General features: G+C 39.3%; 1 protein-coding gene and 1 long non-coding RNA gene across 2 annotated transcripts; one reads left to right on the forward strand and one right to left on the reverse strand.

The window, feature by feature from the left end:
• Positions 1-3211: 3211 nt before the first annotated feature.
• On the forward strand, positions 3212-6776 carry LOC112197184. Its single transcript, XM_024337767.1, has 5 exons — positions 3212-4835; positions 4923-5053; positions 5408-5483; positions 5578-5868; positions 5974-6776. Exons 1-5 carry the CDS (start codon positions 3212-3214, stop codon positions 6774-6776), a joined length of 2925 nt encoding a protein of 974 aa, XP_024193535.1.
• A 12574-nt stretch (positions 6777-19350) lies between these two features.
• On the reverse strand, positions 19351-21130 carry LOC112198179. Its single transcript, XR_002935885.1, has 2 exons — positions 20908-21130; positions 19351-19665 (listed from the first exon to the last, which is right to left on the reverse strand). It is a non-coding gene; the product is annotated as an uncharacterized LOC112198179 (long non-coding RNA).
• Positions 21131-22992: the final 1862 nt, after the last annotated feature.

Here is a 22992-nt window from a genome sequence, read left to right on the forward strand (position 1 = left end):
CTATAGCAGTAAAATCTAAATTGAACAACAAAATCAAGGTTATAGCAAAAAATGAAACAGATAGCAACAACATCAAACAATCAAATCTAAATAGAATAAAACAGCAAACAATGAAATATATACTACTATAAAGCAAGAACATGCATAAACACATAAAATCACTAAATCAGCAATAATACTCATAAGATCAGAAAATCAAATGTCGAATGGTTGAAATAAAAAGAGCTGTACCTCATCATATAGTGCCATTAATGGAGATCTAATCTCATTAGTCCTACTTTGCACATCGACATCCTCCATACCTTCTTCCTTCAAAAAATGTGTGTAGTTCCTAAGCTTGAATCTTGCATCCAACACAAGTGTAACAATAACCAAGTGGTTTAGATATGTAATACCTCCATAGTACTTCAAGAATTTGCTTCTCATATTTGCAGCCATGTCAGTTAATACATTTTTAGTGTTGAAGCTAGTTGCAATCTCCGTTGCAATAAAGAGGTTTTCTATGTTTTTCTCCATGGCAACAACATTATGGAATGTTGTATGCACAGTTGGATGTAAGCTTGCACTAAATCTAAGCGTCACATCATAAAAAACTCAAAGCTTATCAACAAAAATCTCAGCCTTGTCCCAATCTGGTTCCTTTGGAGATCGAACTTTGTTTCTTTTGTTCTTACCAGGAACTACATTGTCTTCCTCATCATATTCCTCTTCTGGTTCCTTGAAATAACCTAGATAAAGCTCATCATCTTCCTCCATCCTTGAAAAAGCCTTCTTGAATTTCAAGGCTACCTCTAACATTAGATAAGTTGAATTCCACCTAGTTGGAACATCTAGACAAACCGACCCTGTAAGAGGAAGCTTTTCTTTCTCGACTGCTTTCCTAAAGCTGTCTAGTCTATCAGGTGAAGACCTAACATACTTGATAGCATTCCTAATGGCTAAAATAGTCTTTTACAGCCTCTTCAAGCCATGTCTAACCATCAAATTGGTTATTTGAGATGTGCATCTCACATGCATGTATTTACCACCTAAAACTATTTTGTAAGATGAACACTTATTCATCTTTGATCTAAGCCACTCTAAAGCTGACTTATTTGAAGATGCATTATCAACAGTTATGGTCAACATCCTCTCAATCTCCCTATGGTTTCCCCTTGATGGTTTTGGATAATACAAAAATTTATAACCTTCTTGTGCATCCTCCAATCAACATCAATAAAATGGGTAGTAAGCACCATATAATTCATGTTTTGGACACTAGGCCAAGTGTCTGTTGTGAGACACACTTTATATTCCTTCATAGATTTGGACAATTCTTTTTTCTGTGCATCCTATATGCGTAAGGAGTTCTAACTAGTTTCCTACGAGAGGGTACTTTAAACAAAGGGCACACTCTAGCTTAATACCAGTTAACCTTTCTTCTTAAGTAAGCTAAAAGGCAACTCATCCATGACAATCATTTCGACACAAGCATCTAGATAGTCATCTTGATCATAAGCTACTGCAGTAAGTTTGTTTCCCAAAGAATTATCACCCACAAGAACCTTTTGACTCTTGCTAACATTTGGGGGATAGTACCTACAGAATTGGTTAATATGCCTAATCATCCCCGAAGTCCCATTTTTAGAGCTATCCATTGCAAAGGCTCCTATTTTCCCTCTAGGACAGTGAATACAGTAAGCTCGTTTCTTAACAATATCTATATCATTCCCTTCAGCTTCTTTTCCCTTCAATACCTTATCGTACTCCTTAAAGTGTTCCCAAACAAAACTACACTTAATAGTTGTTGAACTAACCATATTAAAAGGATCACTTTGAGTTGTAGAAGCTTGAAGAGTTGTAGGAGCTTCATCACTTGCAAGAGTTGGAACTTGTTGGCTTGAACACGTAGGAGCTTGCCAGCCTGAATTTTTTGGATGAAGAGCTTCGATTGAAAGAGGCGTAGAAGGTGAGGTTGCGGTTGAAGAGTCTTTAAGGCTCGAAGAGGTTGGATGAGGCCTAGCATCTACCTTCTTTCCTCTAGACATCTAATTATTTGGATTGAAGAACTAAACTAGAGATGAATTATGAATCAGTAGCTATATCGTAAAGATCTAATAAGTGAAAAATCTACAATAAAGAAATTGAAACAATCTCTATGATCGATTAAGAGAATACCTGAAAATGAAATCCTCTCAATAACTGAACCAAGGACTGAAAAATCGAAAATTTCAGCGAAATTTCGTCGAAAATTTCATTTTTTTTAGGGGCCGATATATCCGTAACATACTAAGCAACTTTCGTCCGAAATTTTGGAAATTTTCCGATATATCCGATATATCGCCGAAATTTTGGATATTTCCGAAATTTCTCAGGATTTCTCTTCATTCTTGCATGATTTCTCTTATTCTCTCACATGGAAGGTGAACTTTGACCTACGGACCTACCATTCTGCCATAGGGTCACTCACATGCATGTCCACAATCCAACACTATACTTTCAAAGTTCAAACTGATGGCCCATGGTGGGACAATCAGTTGGCTCAAAAAAGCTTGCATTTGGCTGAATTTCAAATCGAAAAACTTCACTAAGTCACCAAGGCTCGAACCTGCTTGGTCACTTCATTGTTCTTTGAGAGCCTTGGCCAACTCTGCTGCACATACACTTATGCTATTTTTGCCCCATTCTAATATATATTCAATTAGCCTACAAATCTGAAAATTTAGGTACATGTCCAATCAATAACTAACATATAGTCAAATTTTATTTACCAAATTTTATTTACCAAATTTTCAAAAAATTTACAACAACATTTCAATTTTGAACTTCTATAAATCCTTGTAAAGGGTTCCACCATTCCTTGCACCGAAAGAACAAAGTTTCTTTCTTCTTTCTTCTTCTTCTTTCTTCTTTCTTCTTTTTTCTTTCTTCTTTCTTTTACTACTTCTTGTCTTCTTCACTCTATAATTTTGGTAAGTAATAAGTTAATATTATTAACCTAACCATTTAGTTCTTATTGTTTATTTTATTGTTCTAATTAATTGACATTTACTACTTTTAATATTTGGTATCTTAATACATTCCTTAATTTACTTAATTGGGTTTAGGGATATATCCGATATTTGCATACCATATTGCATATCAAATTATCAATACTTAATTGCATACCTTATTTGGGTTTAGGGTTTAACTTTACTTAATTTACGTGCAGGAATTTTGATAAGAAAATACAATGGCTAGTGGCAGAAGTAGACGTGATCCTGCATGGGAGCACGGAGAACAAATCCCTGATAACAAAAATGGCAGCATATGCAAATATTGTGGGGTTACGATGAAAAGTGGTGGAGTACCACGTCTTAAATACCATCTCAGTGGACTTGATCCAGGAAACAATGTGCAACGATGTGAGGCCGTTCCAACAGAAGTAAAGAATTTCATCAAAACCTTATTGATGAATAAACAAAAAAATAAAACACAAAAAGCACATATAATGGAAGAGATTCGAGCAGAGCTTCGTGGAGACATAATTGACTCACAAGATGATAGCGACGATGAGGTGTATGATGATGATGACATGGGTCCTGAGGAACGAGCAGCCTTTCAACAAGCAATTCGTAACTCCAGACAAGCACAATGGGAAAGGGAACACCTCCACAAAGTTCCTAACAGAGGACAATCTTCTGGGTCTAGTAGAGGCACACCTATGCAACGAGCATCAAGTTCCAGAGAATCACGACCAATGCAACCGTTGGCACCAAATCTTAGCAAATCATTCCAAGCCCGCCAAAAGAGTATTAAAAATCTCTTTTCAAAAGGTTCTGTAAAGGAGGTAATGGGTCGTTTGATCGCAAAGTTTTTCATCCATGGTAATATTCCTGCAGAGAAAGCAGCATGTCCTCATTATCAAAATATGGTGATCGGAATCCAAAGAGCAGGAGAAGGAGTTCAACCCCCCACACCTTATGAGAAAAGGAACAAGTATTTGGATATGGAGTTCAAAGACATTTCTGAATATGTCAACACCTTGAGGGCAACATGGGAGACTTATGGATGCACGATCATGTGCGATGGATGGTCAGGGCCAACTAGATTGTCCATCATAAATTTCATGGTCTACTCCAAAGGTACCATTGTTTTTCTCAAGTCAGTTGATTCTTCTGGTGAGAAAAAAGAGCATCACTATATATACAAACTTTTGAAGGAAGTTGTCCGAGAGGTTGGAGAGCACAATGTGGTTCAAGTGGTGACTGACAATGCTGCTAATTATGTTAAAGCTGGTAAGAAGTTGATGAAACACCATAATATTTATTGGACTTCTTGTGCAGCTCACTGCATTGATCTCATGTTCGAAGAAATGGGGAAGAAAGAACAAATTGCAAAGGTGATTGACAAAGGTAAAATTATTTCAAAATACATTTACAATCATAATTTGTTGTTGAGCAAGATGCGGGATTTTTGTAAAGGAGAAATTATTCGTGCCGCACCAACTCGATTCGCAACCAACTTCATTTCATTGGAAAGCTTGGTCAAGAAGAAGTCAGGATTGAAGCAATTGTTTTCAAGTGATTGGTGGACCAATAGTAATTTTAGTCGCACTGATCATGGTCGCATTGTTGAAGATATTATATTTGATCAAGTATTTTGGAATCAAGCAGAAAATGTGTGTCAAATATCTGAGCCGCTTTATAAAGTATTACGCGTTGTCGACCCAGAAGTCTATCCAACCATGGGTGCTATTTATGAGCTGATGCGTGTAGTGAAGCAAGAGTTAGAAAGAAAGCATGGAGCAAAATGGGTAGTAAAAATTATCAATGATCGGTGGTGCAAAACATTATGGCATGATTTACATTCAGCAGGTATGTACTACACCTATTATTTAGCAAACTATGATTATTAAATGTAGATGTAATTTACTAATTGTTATATACATTTCTTTAATATAGGTTATTACTTGAATCCTCGATACAATTATAGACCAGGCGTCGGAGATGATTGTATGCTTATTGAAGCTGTGCATAAAGTTTTTTCTAAATTGGACCCTAACTCTCCAACAATAGGTCAATTCGGAAAAGAGGTTTGATTCCCACCGTCTAAAGATATTTACAATTCTGTTATTATTTAGGTTGTTACTTGTTAGTTTGTTTTAAGAGTCAAAATTGTTTTGGGTGAAAACTTATCTTTCAATAGGCTCATCTTAGTATGATACGGTGTCTAGGATTGGTTTGGATGCGAGAAGTGTTTACAAGTGAGCCTAGCTCCACCAAAATCGCTCCTCTCCTAACCTGGTCGTATCTGAAAGGAGTTACCTAAAGAAGATGAGAATAACCCAAGTCCAAAAAAATTGCATTTCTACTTCAAGTTTGCTGCCTTTATTGCTCTGTTTAAGCTCCATTGATTATGATATTTTTTTTTTTTTTGTGATGTTCAGCTTACCTATTTTAAAGATGCAAAACTAAATTTTGGCACGCCAACAGCAATTGCAGCCAGAACAGAGATGTCTCCCAGTGAGTATATATTAAAATATTTCATTTTTTCATATGAGTCCACATAATTACTATGCTAAGATGTCTAACTTATGCAAATGAATTTTTATGATAGCCGATTGGTGGGTAATGTATGGAAGTAGTGCACCTACTGTGAGAAAGTTAGCTATTAAAGTATTATCACAAACAGCATCGGCATCTGCCTGTGAAAGGAATTGGAGCACATTTGCACTAATTCATACTAAGCAAAGAAACAAGTTGGGATATGGTAGGCTACAGAAATTGGTATTCTGCTATTACAACATGAGGCTTAAAATTCGAGACAGAGAAGCTGCGCATTCTCAGATGGAACAAAAAGATCCATTGGATGTCTTTGATATTGGTACTGAGTTTGATGACGAAGAGAGTGATCAGCTTTATGAATGGATCAGGCCACTTCATTTGGATGACGATGAACGCAATCCATCTCCCAGAGTTGCTGAATAAGCACGTGCAGAAGGAATAAATGTAGAGCAAGTAATTCAAGAAGAGGTTATAGGACCTGATAGAGAATCTATTGAAGCTTTAGTAGGCCGATCTAATCTTTTACCTCGATCCTCTCGCAGGGAGTCTCATGGCTCACATATTCCTTCAAGGACAAATGATAGCTCTAGCACAAGATCAGGAGGCTCATCAAGCATCAGAGGTGGAGATAGTGGAAGTTACAGCGGAGGTGGAGGTGATGATAGAGTTGGAGGTTATAATGGAAGTCAAATTGGTCACATGAGCCCATTTACTGGTGAGCCAAACTTCACACATGCAACACAAGATGAAGATCATGGGAGTAGGAGAGCAGGATCGGGTATTGGTGCTATAGGAAAACACTATACACCAAGGGAAAGAGGTCAAGGAAGCATGTCAAGGCATGAAGATGATTCTTTATCTCCCACTTTTGATTCATTTGGTGTGGGAGGAAGCAATTATGGACCTTACTCTTATGGGCAAAACTTGGCAATGCCTTACCTAGCATACATGACACCTTATGGGATGCAATCAAGTGACAACTCATGGACACAATCTGAAGGACAATCTTCAAATGATTATGGTTATGGCCAAAGTCGAGCAATGCATGATCCCTACTATAACTACCAGCACCAAAACCCACAGCCAATCCCCCCGGACCCATATGGTTGGCATGTAAGTCAATACATGCAAAACTACAGAGGGGAGGTATCATTTAATGACTATTCTTCACAATACACTCAAGACTCTACATATAGAGATGATGAAGATAGTGAAGATTTTGTACCTCATAGGTCTTCTACGTGGTTCTAAGTTACTCATGTAATTCAAGGTGTAATGTATGATATGTATAAAGAATGTATATAAGGCGTGATGGCCTAGCCTCCCATTGGGTTTCCAGCCATCAAAAAAAAATTAGATGTTTATTTCAAAATATTTCAGAGTTGTCGACGATTAAGCAATAACCGTTTTATGTTAAATTATAACAAATTACTATATAACAATGTTTATTCAAGGTTTTCTTTTCATATATAGTACACAACTGATAAAACAAACATATCCAAAAGTTTTACTTAAAATTTCCATATTTTTCTTCAAATTTCCATCATTTTTCTTGATTTTTTATCGAAATCGATATATCCTCGAAATTTCCGTCGAAATTTCCGTTTTCGGGAGCATCGATATTTCCTCGAAACTCGATATTTTGGTCCTTGACTATGGTAGATTGATGGATGGATGGTGGTCACGGTCTTGTAGGAGATGGAGGTTTGAGGAGTGAATTGGGCAGTCTTGGAATGGTTTTTGGCCAGGAAGTGATAGGTAGGAAATGATTTTGGCTGGGAAGTGATACAAATTATGTTCTGGATGTTGCCTATTTATATGGGAGCATTGGTTAGCTTTTGTCGATCATACCCTTCATCATCGGACGGATGAGATTGCATCATAATTCCTTTAATTTCCCAACTGAAACATCTCCTTTATGGTCTTAACTCCTCTCATAATGGGGCAATTCCTTTAATTTCCTAGCTGAAACGTCTTTCTCTTATTTATTTTCCAGTTGAAACATCTTTCTCTTTTATTCCTCAACTGAAAACGTCTTTCTCCTTTATTCCCCTTCTTTATTGCTTGGTCAAATATCTTAATTGCTTAATTTTATGACTCCATCATTGCTATTTCCAAGAGTTCCACCAGGCAAGGTTTCCTACAACAAGCAGGAGAATATCATAATTTTCTAGAGAAAATAAAGGGAATTAAAATGTAAAGATCGCAAAAACAGTTGACAGTTAGGAATCCTGATCCAGCTAGGATTTTTCATGAATTTTACTTTTTCCGCCTATTTCACTCCAAACACTCAACAAGACTCTCAAAAGGACTTAATGACTCAAAATACTAAACTAAGTGGAAAATAAGGCTAAAATGAGGCACATAATCAATAATATCGTCACACTTTTTTTTTCTCCTATCATCTGGCGGTGTTTCTATAGGTAACACCCTTGACGGCGGTCACTGACGACAGTATGTGTAACGTCCCGTATCTTAATTTACCCGTTTACTAGTCATTGGGACGGTAAACGACAACTATTTTCACTTTTCACTTTGTTTCGATACTTTTAGTGACCCTAAAAGATGACTTTTTTTTCGGGTCAAAATTTGAGAAAATATTCTTCATGAAAGTTGTATAAGATGTTAAACCGAGCGCGTGCATATGTGGTACATAAAAATCGGAGTTCGTATGCGAAAGTTATGGCCAAAATACGATAGTTACTGTTCATGATAGTTAGTATATATTTGAATTTTTTTACTGTGGCTGGTAACACTTTTCTCTCTCCCCCTTTTCCCCCGTTTTCTTCTTCCTCTCCCCGAGCTGTCGCTCTCTCTCCCTCTCGCCTGCAACTCCGGCTCTCTCCCTCCTCCAGCCACCTGACGACGCAAAGCAAGCATCTTTGGACTCGTCTCCCTTCCCTCTAGACGCTGGCGGTAGTGGCTCACGGCGGCTTGGCCGGAAAACGGCGCATTGAGCCTTAGAAGTTTACTGTAGCAGTTTGAGTCAACACCGATTTCTTCCTATTCCGGCCACCCCAGACGACCAAGTTAGGTTCTTGGGAGCGCCTTGGGACGTAAATGTTGCTCCCCGAAGCTTTTGCCGAGATTTGAAGCGTGGAGGAAGAATCGACGGTTTGAAATTTGAGGTTACTATTCATGATTCGGGTTCAACCTTCCGCTTAATTGTTGAGGTACTTCCGCTCATTTTCTAGCTTGGTCACAGTTGAAAGAATTAATGGGTGTGTTGAGAAGGTGCTACTGCCAAATTTTGGTGGCCATTGGAGTTGGTGGCAGTGGTGGCGGTAACGGCGGTTAGGGTAGCTTTTTAATTACAATCTCTGGCTAGTTGAATTCAATAATTATCATAGAGTTTATATATGAAGTTTGGTGAGGATTGGTGGAGTTTTGAATCGGTTATAATTTTCTAAAGATTTGGATTTCGGTTAATGTTAATCGTGAATTCGATTGTCGGATTTCCTCTATAATTGTTATATAGTCTGAAATCGACGAGTGGGCAGTGTTGGTGAAGTTTAGTTGGATGTGGAAGAGGATTGGAGAAGTTGAGATTATGGGTTTTGAGATTTAATTATTGATTATCGTAAAATTATTTTCCGACCGGTAATTATTTATGTACGAATAATTGTGTACAGGACGAGGTACCGAGGTTTTGCTCTATGAAGGAACTCGTATACGTGATCGTCGGAATAGAACTGTGAGTGGACGTTTGCTTTTAAATAATAATACATGCATTTATTTCTTAAAGCTCTATTTATTATTCATTTTATTTATTGAGCATAATATTTTGGCTTGAATTATAATTTTGACATTGTCTTTCCATATGAATTTCGGTTACGAATCTATTATGCTCGGGTTTGGATTTATGATTTAATTTCCGAAATATGATTTATTTTCAGAGATTAATTATAAATTATTTTCAATTATGATTCGGAAATGGATTTTGAGCCTTCGATAAATACCTCCGATATATGGCTTTTATTTGAAAGCACGATTTTCGACGAATTATTTCCGAGGTGATTTCCGAAATTATACTATTTATATTATGTTTCTATTCGTCGATTTGAGATTTCTGAAAGATTTTCGAAATGGGATTTCGATGGAATTAATTCTTGTTTATTTATTCGATCTTTGGTTTTGGCATTGGGAATGCCGTAGTAATGATTTCGGTTTGAGAATTATGATTTTGTTTGATCTCGCCGTTCTGCTATTGATTTTGAGATACTTTTGGCGTGTGAGACACGTCGATGATGTTTCGCCTTACTGTGAGAATTTCGGGAAAGCTTTATGGATTTATGTGGTTTTCGGATTTTCTTTCGCCATACTTTGGGTGACTATTATCATTGCTAGCATTGATTCGTCCGCCTTTGTGGCGAGGTGATGGGATCACCGAAGCCCGTCCGCCTTTGTGGCGCTGGTTACTGTCTTTGTGACAGTAATGCTGAAGCCCAGTATCCTAATCGCTACACATAGTGGCGTGTGGGTATATAACGGGAGTATATGGGAGTACTTTAGCCTGGGAGGCTCATTCGTATGGCTATCTTCTTCCCCTACTTTTATATTACTTCTGGGCTAGCGGGGTCTAGTCCGATGATACCTTACTCAGCAGGTTTGAATTACAGTTTCCAGTTTCCTGGTTTAAAGAAATATGATTTATAAACGTTGCATGCATCGAGATTTTATAAATCTAAATAAATGCGGGAAAGTATTACAACTGTACTTCTTTTAAATTATTTATCTAGTTGTTTATTTTTGTCCACTCACACTAACGTGTTTTCAATACTTTTCCCCTGGGCCCTTCGGTTTCAAATGCCCAGTTTGCAGGCTAGGTTAATTGAGGTCGGGCGTACATGGAGTTGAGGCATAGCCAACAACATTGCTTCCGCGTACTCATTTTATTTCTGTTTTCGTTATTACCTAGTGGGTTAGTATTGCTCTGATAATCTGTGGGATCAATATTGTATTGGGGTTGAGACCATTATATGTGAAATTGCAGTTGTGATTTGGGGAGCAGGTGGCTCCAGGAGAATAAGGATGGATGATTTAGAAGTGTAACTGTTTTCCTACAAGTTTTGGGTAACCTACTTTTAGGGGAAATTCCGCCAAATTTTTGGTAGAATTTCTTCTAAGGTGGGTCCCGCATGGCCACTTCGGATTTCGGGGTGAAATCCGGGGCCTGTCCTGTCAGTATGAGCGTAGCTCATTATAGTTAATTATGCTTAGGCAAATACATAAATCAACAAGTCAACTAAATCATCTCCTGACCGAGACACGTGTCATGCGCTAATTGATCAGCTAGAAAACGCTGTTAGAGAAATTAGCTAGGGTTAAGCTAGATTAGTTCCAACTACTCCTACATAAACTCATGTAATTAGCTATGTACGTTTCCAAGCTGAATGCAATACAATACTATCGTATTCTTCATTCTCTCTCTCTGATATTTCTCTCTCTATGTTTCTGCAAAACTCAAGCATTCATTTTAGCTTTGAGTATCATTGTGTATTATCTGTTCAGAATGTGAAAGTGTGTATAAAAAACAGAAAAACTATATATAAAAAAAATAATAGAAAAAGAAAACAAAATGAGCTTGACATAGCTCGAACTCCCCTAGCCTAATTTACTACTCAGTATCTCAACCACTGCGTCAACAATTGTTGGTAATTATTTATCCTCTCTTTTATTATCGTACCTTCAATGCATAATTATGAATATGTACATTATTCAATCACTGAGACCCCCGACCCTGCAATTGCTTCCACAATAACTTTGTTGGTTCTTGTTCGACCTCCATTGAAATAGTAGGGCTGAGCAAAACCAAGAACGAAAAAGCTCGTCGTCCTAGAATCATTGTGGGCCTGAGCATATAGTGTGACGACTCCGAGCTCTAGGATTTTAGGGTTTGGGGTTTAGACTTCGAGGCTGGCTGGTTTTGAGATTTTTTTTTTTTTCCCCTTTTCTCTAAGGTTTTGGCTTTTAATTTAGGGTTAGGCCTTCGTGCTGGATAAGCTGTTGTAAAGAAATATTTGGGAGACCTTCGTGCTGGACAAGCTATTGTAGAGAAAAATATTTGGGAGAAGGCTTGTGTATATTCATTGATAATATGAGCCTCCTTACATAAAGAATTATAAGTACAAAATCTTAGAGTACAAAGAACCTAATCAGACATTGATTAAGATATCTAGAAGATTCTGCCCTATATGGCAATGACCATTAGTCTATAGTCCAATGACCATATTGAAAATTTGAAACCTCTCGAGCAATTTTAATTTCTAATGATATGCTCAAAAAAGTGGTTTGGACCTCAAAGAAACCGTATAGATTTAATTCTTTTTCATTTTAATATTGATTGTAAATTATCTAGTGAGCGAAAGAAAACCAGAGAGAGCATGCACCCTCCAGCGGCTCGCCCTCTTGGCGGCATCGTCGGATGGGGCAGTTTGGACCTAGTGTCCGGCGGTATTGTTCAATGGAATAAACCCAATCGCAGTGCAGGCTGTGTGGCTGCTTTGATATCCAGAATGTGTGGTGGTCTAGCTAGATTTTCAGCGCCGGTTCGAAGGCTTGTGGTGGGGCGGGGGTAGATCTCACAAGGAGAGGGAGGTGGACGGCCGGAGATGTCGTCGGTTGGTGGTGCCAGGACGGATTTTGAGTGGCACTGATCGGATCGGAGTTCCTTGATTTGGCTGGTGTCGTCTGGAGCCGCCCTGTGGAGAGGGGTAGCTGGGGATGGCAGCGATGCAGTCTGGCGTTTTGCGGAGGACAGAGAGATGATGGGAGGACCTAAGTTTTCTCCAGCTGGCCGTTTGGCTGCCGGTGCTTGGACGGTTTGGCTTTGGCTTGCGGGACAGCGGCAAGGTGACCACAACAGTCTACACAATCGTATTGGGCTGAGTAGGGATTGGGCCTGGGCTTTGGGCCCAAACTCCTTTTATCTTATGTTTTATTGTTTTTTATTATCATTAATTCAACGTGGCTATATGCCAGAAATAAGTCCCTGCCATTTTAGGGCAAGGCGACGTGGGCTTTGTCCCAGATTGCACACTCTGTGTGCCTTGTCTAGTCTAGCGAGGCGGCGAGCTGTTTCCTTGATCAAATGGACGCAACCTCCTAGTGGCAGGATGAAACATAGTGTCGCCGGATTTATCTCTGTGCGGCAATATAGTGAGAAAGTTGTGTTATTTGTAATGATGCTTCTTCGTGATAGAATTATCTTTTCAGTATGACACCGCTATGTCAAAACAAATAGAGTAGCCTTTCGTATACTTTTTGCTAATTGGTACTTATTAGAATACATAGACTTTATGGAGACTCCTAGAATTATTTCAGAATGTTCTCTTAATACTTATTGTAATCTAGGGTCTAGGGTTTACGTCCCCCCCCCCCCCTTCCCAATGTATTCTACAATTTCATTAATCAAGATTTGAGTGCAGCTGCACCAGCCCTTTTTAAAAAAAAATTTGATTGTTGTTTTAGGGAATCAGAAATTGAGAGATAATCGCTGTGTACTCTCATTGATAATAGGGGCCTCTTTATATAGAGGATTATAATGCATAGAATCTCAATCATACAAGGAAAGTAATTCTACATTGATTAGGATTCTAGATCCTTCTAATTAAATCCTATTACCACTAGGTCAAGTAACCTAGAGTTTGGGCTAAACACAAATTAAGTTTTCCTTGAACACTCCCCCTTGTGTTGCCCAAACGCGGTGCTTCTCTCGTTGCCTCGTTAAAAACCTTGTCGAGTAACAAAAACCCAGTGGGACAAAAATAACCTCGGTCGAAGGGGAAAAAGAGCACAACACACCCTTCACGTTTCGAGGTGAACATGTAGACATCTCCCCCTGATGTCTGTGTCTCCCCCTGATGACTACGATCATGGGAGTTCAGATAATTTCCGCAAGCCAATTCTTGCCACATGTTTCTCGAACGTGGATTTGGGCAATGACTTAGTAAACAAGTCTGCCTCACTGTCCTCAGATTGAATCTAGTTCACTTTGATCTCGAGAAGAGTCTGTTGTTGCTGATTGTGCTTGGTGTTATCGCTTTTGATGTAGCCTTGCCTCATTTGTTCAAAACAAGCAGCATTATCCTAAATGCTCGTAGGCTCATCTGTGGTAGACTTCAAACCACAATTGTTCGAACATGCGTAATTATGAATCCAATCCATATTCATTCACGAACCACTTCATGAAGAGCAATGATCTCTGCATTATTCGAAGATATAGCGACTAGGGTCTATTCTGTAGACCTCCAAGATGTCACGGTCTTTTCCCATGGTGAACACTTAACCGGATTAGGAATGACCTTTGTGTGGGTCAGAGAGATACCCAACATCAGCAAAACCTTCCAAAACACATGTCGTTTTGGGATGGGGATAGTGGACGCAAGCCTGGGTTGGCGGCGTACCTGGTGTCTGATGGGTTCGAATCCATCATCTCTTCATAGGGATAGAACAAGCCCATATCACTCATACATCTCAAGTATCGAAAGATATCTTTTACACCAATCCAATGGCGTCGCTTTGGAGCATAGCTATATCTAGCTAACAAGTTCACAACATATGAGATGTCCGGTCTTGTGCATTGGGATAAGTACAATAATGCGCCTATTGTACTAAGTAAGGCACTTCTGCTTCTAGCACATCTTCTTCATCATCCTTTCGACGAAGAGGATCCTTTTCAGGATCAAGACTACGGACGATCATGGGGGTGCTTGAAGGCTTGACCTTGTCAAAATGCCTAAGCATCTATCGACACGATGCTCAAGTTCCAAACCGAGACATAATCGTGTTTTCCCAAAATCCTTCATCTCAAACTCGGATTTCAAGTGTTCAGCGGTTTCCCTTAACTCTTTAAGGGCTTCTAATGAAGATCATGTCCAACATGAATCGCGATAGAATCCGAAACTTGTCATAGAAACGCGTGGACATATCCCTTCCCAATCAAGTAGTCACTTTAGTGAGCGTTTCAACCTTATTGTAAACACGCTCCATGGTCTAGAGCCACTTGACTTGGGTAAATGAAGTTCGCCATGAACATTCATGTATATTCCGTATCTAGATCCCTATAGAGATACGTAGTGACCATATTTGTAAGCTGCATGTTCAGTTATTCGGAAACTACCAAACTGACAGGGTAGTGGAGTGCAATGACATCCATTACGAGAGAATATGTCTCATCGTAGTCGATTCCAAGGCATTTTGTGAGAAGCCTTGCGCCATAAGGTGAGATTGCCATCTCTTTTTCTCATCACGCTTTCTAACGAAGATCCATTAGTCAACAGGTTTTATGTTAGGAGGTGTTGGCATCTCTAGCTCGAAAACCTTCCTCTTCGTTAGAGAATCCATCTTAACTTGGATCGCATCTTTCCTTAGGCCAAAAACTCTCTACGTTGGTATTCATTCATCAACGGAGCGTAGTTCGATATCATCTGACTCAACAAACTCATGCGCAACGAAATGCGCAGCTACATCATCAATTATGATGGAGTTTTTATCCCACGTCTCATGTACACTAGTATAAGTTTCATAGAGCTCTATATTCTCAGGAATAGGTTCTGATGTTGAGGCTTCCCCCAACGGTAACCATAACCCGGAAGATACTCATGAGACGGATTTTGAGTCTTGATGATCAAAGGATTGGAATGTGCCAAAGTATCCTTCGAACCCACGGGCCTCCCATGCATCCTAGCTGGGGCCATGGCCTGTAACGCCATAGTGTCACTCTCTTTGGCATTGGCGCCATGCCTACCTCCGTGTAGGGTGGCGCTACGTCCTCTCGTAGGGACGTCCTTCCTTGCAGGCATGTTTGCAGCATATTTGTGTCATCTCGTCACTTTAATAGGGATCAAGATGAGACATAGTGGGGACAGACCACGACAAATCTTGTCGTTCCTATTGAACATCTGTGTTCTTATCTCCCCCTAACGACAGGAAGACTGTCTCATCAAAGTGACAACCCGCAAATCTAGCAGTAATGAGATCGCCTTGCAAGGGCATTAAGTGGCGGACGATTGTTGGAGTCTCAAATCCAATGTAGTTGCCTATTCGTCTGTAAAGACCCATCATACAGCGCTGTGGCGGCGCAATTGGCACATAAATGGCTCACTCAAATGTGCGTAAGTACAAAAGACGTGTACCCAGTCACTAGCTGTAACACATAGGTACATTGAGTGGCAGTAGGTCGTAGACGAATTAGCATAGCTGCATGCGATATTGCATCACCCCAAGCAGATGTAAGAAGATTGGTGCGCATTACCAATGTTCGGACTACCATCTTAGTCGTTTCCGCGAGACCAATTGGGTGTGTACATGGAAATGTGAAGTCCAACATCAAGCCCATTGCAATATCCATCGAAAGTCTTTCGATGTAAACTCTCTAGCATAGTCAAATCCAATTGACTGAATAGGATGATCTGGGGAGTGAGCCCATTGTCATATGATATGTACTAGGAGTGTAGCATAAGCAGCATTTATAGGTGGACAATGGCACAACACGTGACCGGCGTGTTTGCGTGTCAACCAACATCATAAAATATTTAAGCGTCCGCAAGTTGGTTGAATTAATCCACAAAATCCCTACGGATTCTTTGTAAGAACAGAATGAGTATTGTCATATCCTTTGCATAGGACGGTCTCAGTCCTAGTTTCCCTAAGGAACGGGCTTTGTAAAACGAGCGAGAGGCCTTAGAAGCAACCATTAAGTATTTTGGTTAGGCCTGAGCATTCGAAACGCTATGTGAAGCAAGTTGGTGATTGCAACATCACCTGGGGAGCCATCACCATGATGGACGCTATCCATGGCGTGATGGATATGGACTACGCCAGCCCTAGGCTGATGGTGGACGGAGGCGGTGCCCTAGGCAACAGCGTCGGTCACACTTAGTCTAGGAATCAACTTTTGATTCATGCTTCATTTCGCTCGAAAGAAATGATGTCCATGTGAAGTCTTTTGTAGACGGATCATCATATCATGACTAGGATGATCTATCCTGTCGTGACAAAGCCAATATGTGTCTAAATCCAAGAGATCTTCTGTCATAACTTTATTGGATTAATAGCTGGAATAGTGACATAGAATCCACGAGAGAGACACATAAACTTCTCTAAGATGCGTCTGTGTTCGTAATCACTAGAGGTAATGCAAAGGAACTCATTTCCGTTCTCTACATGCATGTTCGCATGGAATTCGTTGGCTATTCATAGGGTACGATTTACCCTAAAAGCGTAGAGAGTTTCTGTGACAGCAGTAATCAAGGTGTCATTTGGCAAGTGGAACTTGGGCTATTCCATGTCCTTGAATTAATATTGATGGCCCAGCCATCGTAGTCACAAAGTAATATGCTCAGAATCAAATTTGAGTCATAATGAAAAGAACTCAAAATTTTATTCATAAGCCAACGGAGTACATCATTGTTTCTTTGATCAAAGAAAATCTAATCCAATAAAAAGTAATATGGCAATCGCCTACATCTCTTGGAAAATAAAGACTTAAACAGAATTGGCGATCTATTGATCCTAGCCAGATTTGTAGTCTTCAACCCTTCACTCTAGATCATCTTCTTGATCTTCTTGTTCCACATAGTGAGCTTCTCTTGCTTCACAATATGCTTTGTAGGCGGTGACAAGTTCTTCACGAGCTCTACAAATGTGTGCCTAATGATCAGACACTCCACATCGAGAACATACATCTCTTTGCTCGAACTCCATTGATTGAGGCACTTTGAAAGCGTCATTTAGATGGCTCTTAATGTTGGTGGCACCACCAACATGGCCAGAAGCGTTGCCTCCCTCTCTCTTTCAACGTTTACCTCTTCGGTTCCGTGTTCGCCTATTTTGGAGGTTACCTTCCCAAGTAGAGCGATTATATGGATCAGAATGTCCAGAAGTATACCTAAGATTAGGGTTTCGCTCTTGGCGCATCTCTTAGAGGTGCGACTATAATTGGATTCCGGAATATGTTCTGTTTCCACGGATCTCGAATTATAGTTCTTCACAAGGATATTATCATGATTTTCAGCGACATTCATAGCTCCAATGACCTCATGCAACCTTGTGATCCGTCTTGCATTTACATCGATTCGATAGTTCTTAGCAACCATCAATGCAGAGACGGGGAAGGTAGAGAGAGTCTTCTCAATCAACATCGCATCTGTGATCTTTTTACCACAGAATTCCATTAAGGATTTAATGCGAAGTGCTTCCGAGTTATAGTCAATAATTGTCTTGAAATCACAGAAGCGGAGGCTATTTCATCTCACTTCTAGGTTAGGAAGCAAGGAGTCACGGACGTTGCCAAATCTTTCTTCTAGTGAGACCCACAGCCTTCTGGGGTCTTCTTCATTCATATACTCGTACTGGAGCGAATCATCCATATGACGAGTCATTAGGATGATGGCTTTCGCCTTATTTGCCTCTAAGGCTGCTCTATTTGCTTCCAAATCTTGAGCTTGCTCAACAGTTATCACATCCTGGCTAGGCTCGAGAATCATATCCAAGATTTCATCAGCCTTGAGATGCTGGCAGATATCACGAACCCACCTGTGATATTCAGAGCCAGTTGTTCCCAATGGAGCAAAGTCCAATTTGTTCAGGCTACTCATCCTGAAAGAGAACAAGAAATTAGGGTTAATTTCGGAGCGAAGTAGGCTACCACGAAAACATATGAAATTTCTAAGCGTAGTCGCTTCCAAGAAATTAGGAATTTCCGAGCGTAGTCGCTTCCAAGAAATTTGATTCCAAGAGATATTGGATTAGATCGAAACAATGATGTAAGTGGTCGGTCATAAATTCTCTACGAACTCTAAGTTTGGAGATCTCAACAAGCTCTAAGCTTGGAGTGAGCACGAACCCCCACAGTTCGGCTTAATTTGGTCTCCCCTATAATGAAGAAAGTGGGGTAGAACAAGGGAGGTTGCAAGTCCCCGAGAAAAAAAAGAGAAATTGAAATAAAAACTCAAAAACGGGAACTTTTAGTAAACCATACCTCTTAGGATTGCGGATCGCATTCGATCCTCATTCCAGGATTGCAAACAAGCTTCAGTTTTAGGCGAATCAAACTTGTTGAAATTCGGAGCAGATTCGCTTCTAAACAGCTCCCACTCCGATTGGTGTACAGGTCACAAAATGTCTCCAATAGGGCTGAAATTTAGAAGTCAGAAAGAAGAGACCGAGGCGAACAACTTTGATGAAGGAAGAATTTTGATCTGAAATCCGAAATAGAAGTTTCGGGGCTTGCAAGCTGACTGATATGCACAGGAACGAGCATGCTAAACAGCTCCCACCTTGAATACTGTACAGGTATCAAAACGTCTCCAATAGGGCTGAAATTTTGAGGTCAGATAGAGGAGATAGAGATGAACAACTTTGATGAAGAAAGTATTTTGATCAGAGGTCCCGAACAAGACTTTTCGGGGCGTGCAAGCAGGCTGATCTGCACAAGAACGAGCGAGCTGCTATGCTGCAGGGGCAGCAGGAGTGCCGCAATGCTGCATGGGCAGTAGGTGGCACATGGGTGCGCAAGGGCAGCTTACGGCATGGCTAGCAAGGGCTAGGAGCTTGCGGCTGTTTTGGTGAGAAGAGTTATGGTTTTTAGGGCTAGGGTTAGGGCTCGTACTGATAACGTGTTTTAGGGAATCAGAAATTGAGAGATAATGGTTGTGTATTCTCATTGATAATAAGGACCTCTTTATATAGAGGATTACAGTGCATAGAATCTCAATCATACAAGAAAAGTAATTCTACATTGATTAGAATTCTAGATCCTTCTAATTAAATCATATTACCACTAGGTCAAGTAACATAGAGTTTAAGCTAAACACAAATTAAATTTTCCTTAAACAATTGTAGATTATTTCTGAGTTTTGAATATATACATAAAAATACATGAAACCGGATAAACGTCAAAAACACACTATTCAACCAAACAAATCAGATAACATAGAGAGATTTTTGATACATATCAAGACACGTTCACTCTCTTACAAGGCCTTCCCATTAAATTAAAGTACAGAACAGAACTGTCTAAACTAAGACGAGAGACGTACTGAGCTTAGAAGTAGTTATTATTACATAAAGCCAAAAGTAGTCTCCCACGAATTCACATTACAACGGGTTCATTTCGGAATCTTAGAGTCACGCAAGCCTGCAAATCAATCAAAAACCAGACAAAGTTAATGTCACATAAGAATCCTCAATATAGAAACAGAAACCAGTTGAATAGACAAAAGATGAAAACAAAAATAGACCACACAGAAAAACTAGGCCAGTTCATTGATTAGAGAAGAAACTTGCAACAATTTTCATATAAGCAACTCTTGCTGCACATACTTCTATTCCACAAAACAACCTGAATTCAAAATACTTGGTTCAGCAATCCTCCCTACACCTTTCAAATGTGTCCAAAGTGATGGTGTAAAAGACTAAAATAATAACATTGGACCTAACCAAAACAACCATGAATTTCGAATTCACATCAACTGATCTAACTCAAATATCGAAATCAACCTTGCTTAATAGCTATCTAAAATACTTAATAGCTATAAAGCAAAGACTAATAACTGGTTCAGATTGTAGCAAGCCTATTGTGAAGTAGTCTTTCAAGAACTTGAAAAAAGTGATGCTCCTACTAGGCTAAGAAAAAGTGAAAAACACATAAGACCAACAAACAAGAGTTCAATTTTCATACCCATAACTTCCTACCATCCTGGCTCCCCATCGTCTCTTTCTAATATCCTTTTCCAATTTCCAATCAACAACCGGTAGATCTATAGGAGATACCGACAGCCAGCTTTTCTCCATATGTTTTATGTTTCATAGAAGCTAAACAAATAAATAAGGAAGAAGTTCTAAACTTCCTTTTTTAACTGATCTGACTATTGTAAACTAGTCTTTCAAAAACATGAAAAAAGTGATGCTCCTACCAGACTAAACAGCACATAAGACCAACAAACAAGAGTTCGATTTTCATACCCATAACTTGTTACCATCCTTGCTACCTTTCCCGCACAAAACCAAAAGAACAACAGGAAGAAAAAGATTTGTACTGGAATTTCTAAGCAACTTACATATTTATATTATTCCGCAAACCAACCTAAATTCAAAATACTTGATGATGACAAAAAAAGAATACAGGACAACAAGAAGGCATTAATTTTGATGAATATAGAGACTAAAAAAAAAAAAAACTAATTACAGGTTAAATGGGGAAATCTGCAGCCCAGCAAAGCATAATGTACATCCAAACAAACAAGAGAATCAATATGATTTCAGAATCCTATTAGCGTCGCGTCTCTAATTAATAAAGGAACATATCGATCACAAAATTCAGAGATACACATCAAAGAAAATAAATCTGGAAAAAAGGAAAATCACTTTTCTAACCAACCTCTTTCTCTCATCTCTTTCTCTCATCTCCTCCCTGCAAGATTCCAGTATGATCTCGTTGCTACGTTTCCAGTCTTTTAGCATGTCTTCAGCGATAGGCGTGACCTTTGCAAAGTATCCAACAAGCAGGACTCCCAAAACGGGGTTTGCGAGAGCATAGATCACCTCGGACGATACCATGATTCGGCGAGAATTGGGATTTTTCTGGATCTGATTTTAGGGTTTCGCTAGATATGCCTTTATATACTTGGACGTACGGTGTTGGGTTGGGCCCTTTTTACATGTGTTGGGCCGTCCAAATATTTTTTGTATGCTAGGTATTATTAGGGATCATCCCCCCTAAAAAAAAAAAAAAAAGTAATATATCCCCTTTATGTATTTGTAGTCTTTAATGTGAGATTAAAAAGAGCCAGTTTTAACAATCCTTTTTTAAGCATAGGGGATGACCATGGAAATTTCTGTGTACTGATTCATCATACTCAGTAAGTTTTTGGTAGCACTTGCTGTTGGTATTAGCGTTGATTTATACTGATTCATTCTAATTAGTAATTTGTGTTTTTAGTTCAGTTTCTGAGTGGTTCCCCTATGTTTACATCTAGGTTGCTATCCCAGTGGTTCCCACTATCAGAGTAATTGCCACTTTTACAAAACTCGAAGAATTAGCACCAGACCACCAGTGGATGAATTTGCAACACCCCCGTTGAGCCCCACTTCTGCAGGCAGAGAAAGCCCAACAGGGATGCAATCCTCAAGTTCATCTTGGTTTCAGTGGATACGAGCTCTTTACCATGGCCCTGGCCCATCCACTACTGGTTCTAGCAGTAGGATAGAAAGTATTCCAGACCATTTGCGATTCTAGCAGATTATACATGGGTTACAGTTGAAGCAAAGAAGAAGAAAATGCAAGAGAAGAACAAATCAAAGAAAGGAAAAGGTCGCCACAAATGAGGTCAAGACGTGAATGTAAAGAGGATTTAGCTCACTAAAGGAACTCAGCAAATACAAAATAGACGAATAGTATTTCATTCATTGTGATCTCGCAAATCCTGTAAGGAGAAAAAAGACTAATACTAGATAAGACTTTGGTATAGAAATGAATCATCCTTTGTCAAGGGAAAAGCTGCTGAAGCATTGTGGAATAATTTTTTCAAAATTGTGATTCTTGCTGACAATGGTGGATGTTTACACCAGTTTGATTCCTTAATTCATTTCACTTGTATATATTGAATTTGGCTTTAACAATTAAGTGACTGCCTGTTAGAAAACAAGACTTGTATTCAGCTGCTGATTTTTTTATTTTCTTTCTCCGTTAGTTATTTTACTTAAAGGTCTGCTTTTTGTTTAGTGATAAGATCTTTTAACAACTGCTGTAGTGGGAGCCTTCATAAACACGGGAAGTAATCTTGTCTTTGGACGGTCTTTTCCACTGCATTGATGCAAAAGCTTAGGCCTCATCATGGGCCGAGCTAGGGCCAGCCCTACCAGGGTAGGGCCTGTCCGGGTTTTGACCAAGTCAACAAAATTTAGGGTCAGGCCGAGCAGGGCTGAGGCTTCAATACGTAAGTCCTTACTCGCCTTTAAGGCCCATTCCGCTTCAAATAGCGTCGGGCCGAGCTTTTAAACTCAAACTGAAAGAACAAAAAAAAAACATATATATATGAAACTGAATACTTGAGATTTGAGAACCTGATTTAATTACAAATATCTACAAATCTCACATGCATAACCTAACTACATAATCAAGTAGTACACTTGAAATTGAAATGAAATTGCAGAGAGGCACTAAGCTACTGAGGCTACAAAAAATGAAGCAATGTTTGACATTTTGATACAAAAACTGATCATGTCTTCATGACTTCATCAGTTCTATCTTTTATGGCAACCAAACAAGGAACCTAACCTCAATTTTAACGCAAACAAAACAAATGCAAAGTGGATAGATGTTGACCACCGCTGACGTCACCCCATCCGTCAAAGTCCTCTGTTTTTTCTTCTCCTCCTCCAAAGCCACACGTCATCTTCACAACAACATCAATATAATTAACTGACATAAAAGAAAGTGACAAGAGAGGAAGAGTTGAATCCC

This window comes from Rosa chinensis, chromosome 4, assembly GCF_002994745.2.
Source record: "Rosa chinensis cultivar Old Blush chromosome 4, RchiOBHm-V2, whole genome shotgun sequence".
NCBI classification, from domain to species: domain Eukaryota; kingdom Viridiplantae; phylum Streptophyta; class Magnoliopsida; order Rosales; family Rosaceae; genus Rosa; species Rosa chinensis.